This window comes from Misgurnus anguillicaudatus, chromosome 4, assembly GCF_027580225.2.
Source record: "Misgurnus anguillicaudatus chromosome 4, ASM2758022v2, whole genome shotgun sequence".
In the NCBI taxonomy this organism is placed as follows: Eukaryota; Metazoa; Chordata; class Actinopteri; order Cypriniformes; family Cobitidae; genus Misgurnus; species Misgurnus anguillicaudatus.
Window position 1 is genome coordinate 1,904,624 of NC_073340.2, and position 6,351 is coordinate 1,910,974.

General features: G+C 34.6%; 1 protein-coding gene across 2 annotated transcripts in view; it reads right to left on the reverse strand.

Moving 5' to 3' along the window:
- The window catches only part of LOC129421552 (transient receptor potential cation channel subfamily M member 4), a 188,401-nt gene that overhangs the window by 12,063 nt on the left and 169,987 nt on the right, over positions 1-6,351 (reverse strand). The window contains exon 27 of one of the 2 annotated variants that reach the window (XM_073866543.1): positions 3,886-5,804. The exons of the other annotated variant lie outside the window; for it this stretch is intronic. Within the exon in view, the coding sequence (XP_073722644.1) occupies positions 5,776-5,804 (29 nt within the window). The 3' untranslated portion in view covers positions 3,886-5,775. Of the gene's footprint in view, positions 1-3,885; positions 5,805-6,351 lie in introns of those variants that run through there. 2 annotated transcript variants of the gene reach the window in all.

The following is a 6,351-nucleotide window of genomic DNA, read 5'->3' on the forward strand; positions in this document are numbered from 1 at the left end:
CTGTTGTTTACATCAGATTTCGCGTGAACGTGTATGAGATGGAGCCGCAGCGGTCACGTCAGCTTGTCCAGAAATGCGTATAATCCATGAAATACAGATATATATAGTCTGTTGTTTTACATCAGATTTCGCGTGAACGTGTATGAGATGGAGCCGCAGCGGTCATGTCAGCTGGGGGTTCAGGGATTTTTTCAGTAAGTTTAACATTCCTGTCCCGGCTTGCTAGGTGTTTGCTTAGATTTGAGGTGGAATTTTTCCCTGTGGATAAAAGTTTTATTCCCATGAAGAGTGTACAGCGGACGCTGATGTTTTTGTCACCTTTAACTGGGTTAAACTCAAAGTAATGTCGGTACTTCCAACCATTAAACGCTGCATAGTCTTGTTCTCCTCCGCACTCCATGTTGTTTTCTCACGTTCAACAATACACTGACTGACGGCGCGGCGCTCATACGTCATTGTCACTCGACTCGCGTCACGACACGAGAGAGTCTCACGAAACAAAATCAAGATTAAAAAATAACGCAGTAACGCAGCCTGCTAACGGGGAAGTAACCGTAATCTAATTACTGGTTTTGCAATTGTAATCCCTTACTTTACTCGTTACTTGAAAAAAGTAATCAGATTACAGTAACGCGTTACTTCTAACGCGTTACTGCCCATCACTGGTATCAACTCTTCTTAGTTAAGGTATTAACATAGTTTAATATGACAAAACGATGGAGTATCCCTTTAACTTTACCTATATTATTGTAATGTTCATGTCAGTCTATTCTGATTACTTTTTGGCCATGTGAAGGTTTTCTTTGAGACAAAATTATGTTTATGTAATTAGTAGTACATTGTATTGTTTAGGAATTTGTGGATTTTTTGTAAATAGTATTTTATAGGATGTAATCATTCTTTCTCCACTCAGCAATACACCGACTGAGACGTCTGTTAAAGGTCCCCTGGTTATTGGAGATTCTATACTCAGGAACGTTGACATTGAGGCACCAGCCACCATAGTCGATTGTATACCGGGAGCCAGAGCGTCTGACAATAGATCCAAACTTAAAGTGCTGGCTAATGCTAAGTGTAAGTTTTCTAAGATTGTTATTCACGCCGGCACGAATGACACCAGACTCCGCCAGTCGGAGATCACCAAAGATACTATTAAAGAGGTGTGTGAAATTGCAAAAACAATGTCAGACAATGTAATTTGCTCTGGTCCCCTCCCCGCCTACCGGGGGGATGAAACTTACAGTAGATTAGTGTCTCTTCATGGCTGGATGTCAAAGTGGTGCCCTTAGCATAACGTAGGGTTTATAGACAATTGGAAGCATTTCTGGGGAAGACCTGACCTGCTAAAGAGGGATGGCCGTCTCCGGAAGGAAGTGCTATACTCTCTAGAAATCTGACCAATAGTCTTACTTTTGATATTGTCTGACTATCCAGGGCCCAGGTCAGGAAACAGACAGATCGACTTACCCATCATGCTGTTAGCTGCCTTGACATGTCAAGATCACATATATCCCAGCACATAGAGCCTTTTTTACCAGAGTACCAACACATCTCGACTGTGTCTGTTCCTCGAACAAATAAATACAGAGCACCGTTTACCCCGTCTCGTACAAATCTAATTAACATAAAATTAGAACACAATACATTAACAGATGAAACCCAAATGTTAAAATTCGGCCTTCTTAACATTAGATCACTTACCAATAAAGAACGGTATTAAACAAAACGTGTCAGGGCCCACGCATACTCGTAAGCAGACATTAGACTTAATTCTGTCACTCGGACTCAATATTAATGACATCAAAATATCACCTCAGAGTAATGCAGTTTCAGACCATTGCCTTGTGTCATACACAATACTTTTAGATAGGACCGCTCAGTCTACAACATGCTACAGATTAGCCAGAACAATAATTTCCACCACTAAAGATAGCTTTATTAGCACTCTTCCAGACCTGTCTCAAATGAAACATGTAGCAGATAACCATGAAGATCTGGATATTGTAATAGAAAACCTGAACAACGTTTGCCCTAGCACATTGGATGCCGTTGCTCCCATTCGAAAAAAGAGAATAAAATAAAAAATGCCAGCTCCATGGTATGACCATCATACTGCAGCCCTTAAAAAAGTAACTAGAAAAATGGAAAGAAACTACCGAAGCACAAAGTTAGAGGTATGGCGTTCAGCATGGAAAGAGAGTGTTCAACACTACAGACAGGCAATTAAAACCACCAGATCTACCTATCTAAGTACGCTTATTAAAGAAAATCATAACAACCCTCGTTCCCTATTTAGCACAGTTGCGAAACTGACTAGAAACAAAGAACAAACAGAAACCAGTAGTAAACTCCAACACAATAGTAACGACTTCATGAACTTCTTTACTAACAAAATTATGTTTATTAGGGAAAACATAGAAACTACACAAGCAGCCACTACTATACCCAATAGTACATTAACCGCTAGATTACCATATGAACATCTTGAGTCATTTAAACCTACTACAATAGAAGAGCTCTCTAAATTAATAACGTCATCCAATTTATTGTCCTGTACACTATACCCCGTTCCCACAAAATTACTAAAAGAGGTATTTCATGTAGTGTCAGACGCGGTACTGAATATCTTTAACTCATCTCTAGAATTAGGATACGTTCCAACAGCTTTCAAACTAGCAGTTATTAGACCGCTCATTAAAAAACCAAACCTTGACCAGGGAGATCTTAATAACCTGAGCAGAGAGATTGACATATGATATTAAAGCAAGACAAGATTTCAGTGTGTTATTAGTTTTATTTCAGATCTTTTTATAAGCATTTTCAATGAAAGTACAAAAAACAGCGGAAAAAGCACAGAAGAACAATGACAAACTGTCTATTAATAATTTTTTTAACAACCCTTCGCCCCTTCCCATATTCACAAAAAATTAATTAATTAATTGAAAAATAAATAAAATAAACAATAATAATAAAATAAAGTAAGGAAAATAATAAACTTAAATTCCTTCTAAAACTAACCTTTTCATTTGTAAAATGTATGCATCATTGCCAGTTTGAGGATTGCAAGGTAAGCCTTTATTTTTAAAAAGAATTGTGTGTTATTAGTTTTGACTGGTTGTTATTTGGGAATAACAAACCTGCGAATGTCACGACTGGCCAATCGAAATCAAGCATTCCAATGTAAAAATTTTCATTTTGATGTTACATCTCACACCAGGGTATTTTACAACTAACCCAGGCTATGTAGTAAATTGAAACTAAACCATGCATTTTCTGTCTTTGTTCACAATCTAATACCATTAAATCCCACACCCCTAATTTGTTTATTTAAATGACGTTTAAAATACATAATTTAAAAGAAAAATGTTAGTTCTTTCAGGGGCGGTTTTGCAGACAAGGTTTATACTAGTCCTAGACTACAATAAATGTAAGAGCTGTCCAAACTGAAAACAACTTGCACTGACAAATTTTAAAATACATCAGTGCAGTGCCCCTTGTTTTGCCTCAAAATGCACCGAAGTAATGTTTTTAGTAAGGCATGTTTGTTAAAACTAGTAATATTTCCTAATTAAACTAAGGCCTAGTCCTGTTTTTTACTAATCCCTGTCCAGGAAACCATCCCTGTATGACAAAAATATTGTTGCTATTTACCCAGAGGTGAAAAAATGTGTTTACTGAAAAAACTGTGATACTGGTGAGAAAGTGTTTCTTGTTTTTTTTTTCAAAAAATGTGTGTAGTGTCAGGAAGCACTCACATTTAACTTAAGCCTACTAGTACCACATCCGTGCTTTTATAAATAATTAAGCAAATCGTCTTCCCATTGGATAAGAACTACAGTCTCATGAAAATTTATAAAATAATATGTAATGCAGTACATCGCCACATCACAATGTTGACACAGTTTTTATTTTTAAACCTGGATGATGAAAATGGAACAAAATGCTAAAATGGAACAATTTTTACCCTAATGTTTAAAATAACAACTGCTAACATTGTCTTCAATGGTGTACAACAGAACCATCCAACATCTCAGAAAAAGTTATTTAGTATGTCATGACCCTTTGATGTGAGTGTCATGAATCTCAGAAACTGAACTCAGATGCAGACAGTGGGTGAGACACAGACACTTTTATTGACAAATAAATGCAAGATTAAAACAAAACTAAACAGGTTAAACAAAACTTGACAATAAACCTGACAAGGACTTCACCTTAGATTCACAAGACATTGTTGTGAAAAACTTTTAAAGCACCTTTATTTTTAAGAATGTAAGCCTTGCATGTTTTAGCTGATTTAACTAAAACAACTTGCACTGACATCTTAAAACATATCAGTACCATTGTTTTGTCTTGCACCCCAGTGCACTAAATGCAGCACACCAATAATGTTTATTTCTGTTTTAAATGTTCTAATTTAATTAAACCTAATTCCTCGCTAAATCTGAAACTGTTTCTGAAACCAGTCCTGTATTTCTATAAGTAAAGCAAACAAAATCTATTAAAATTAAGAAACCAGTAAATGCAATAAGGCAAAATGAAAAGACAATAAGAAAACTTGCATTTTGTTATAAATTACATGATATGTGATAAAACGTGAAAAAAACAAAGCTACATTTGAATGTAAACATGCATTGCAGTATAACAAACTTTGTTCTATATTTAAGTGCATAAAAATAAGATTTTTGACCTATGATGCACTATAGCATACCCATTTAATAAAAACTGTTGAAGGAAAACACTATTTAGAGAGATGAAGGCTTATTAAATATATACTGTAACATTAATTGCCAAACACATTTTTATATAAGCAATTTATGGAATAATGTTTCAAAATAATTCAAACAAATAATAATGAAAATAATGCACACCCACTGTATAACACATAGTGCCGCATTACCACGTTGGGTGTGCATTATTTAAAAAAATAATAAATCAACGGGCCATCGTCAATTATTCCACGATTACCATAAACAATGCTCTGATGGTTATTTTAAGACATTTGGCAGGTTAGGTGTGCATTTTACAGAAAAATAATCAACACCCGTGGAACATTTCTCAATCAATCAGAATAAAGCATTTAAAAGACCCGTGGTTTAAAAACAAACAATTTACGATGATTCCAGATGTATATGACGTAAACATAAATGTATAGAAAAATATTTGTAGCTAAATACAAATGAATGGGCAAATCAAGAAGACCTAAAATGTTGACACCCCAAAATCTCACCCTAAACAAAATGTGTCTAAATGCATGAAAGTTATTAACATGCCACCATAGTCATGTTAGAACTTTCAAATGTAAACTTAACACTCACAAGATATTTTACTAATTACATGTAAATATTTTCCCGTTTTTACATTCACACTTAAGACATTTAATAATTCACTGTACCTAAAAAAACCCCAATACAAATCCTAATGGTTTTCATTACAAATACTATAATGTACTATAGAACAAAAAACATTACCATTTACAATTTCAAATAAAACCAATACAAATACCATTATAAATCCATTAGAACTTTTGTTATGTTTTGGTAAAAGAGATCTATGCATTTGATTTGTCATTCAACAAATCAATAGCATAACTGAAATAGCTGGTAAAAAGAGATTACTAAACGAAAGGGAGCAAACAATGAACTATAATAAAAGTCCAAATCCAATGGAATCAGTCCTTTTCTCATTGACTCTTTGTTTGTTGTATTTTTGTAAAGTATCCTTTAGGAGTGAGGAACCAAATCATGATGAACCACATCCAGGAAACAAAACTCTTGTTCATTTCTCAAGAGAGGTTGAAATGATGGCTGGGAAAACAAAAGATAAATGACAAAAACATAAGCTTTCATTAAAAAAACTATACTATAATTGTTACAAAGGTATGGTTTTGGCGCCCTCTAGCTGTCTTTGACGGACCTGCCAGCATTGATTGTGCACGTGAGAAAATCCACATCTCATTACCTGAGGCACTCTAACACGAAAGATCGTCGGAAAGTTGCTGTGCAAACTGTGAGTTTGTGGTGCTTATTACGAATTGTGTGTGTCAATTTGAGAAAAGTGAGTTTATTATTTTTCCCTTCATGTTTAATCTTGATGACATATTTGTATATTTAGGAACAAATAAGTATTTCATTAGGAAATTCATTTATAGGAAATGTGTATAATGTCATGCATAATCCTGTGACATAACGTTAATGGTTATTTGTTTTGTACACTTTATACTCAAGAGCATTGTATTCACGAATTATACTTTGTTTATTTGTATTGAGACAGACATTATACTAAGTTTACATGCCTTTATAAGGAACAGTGCTTTATTTAACCTTTAATCTTGTTTGTTTTTTATAGTATATG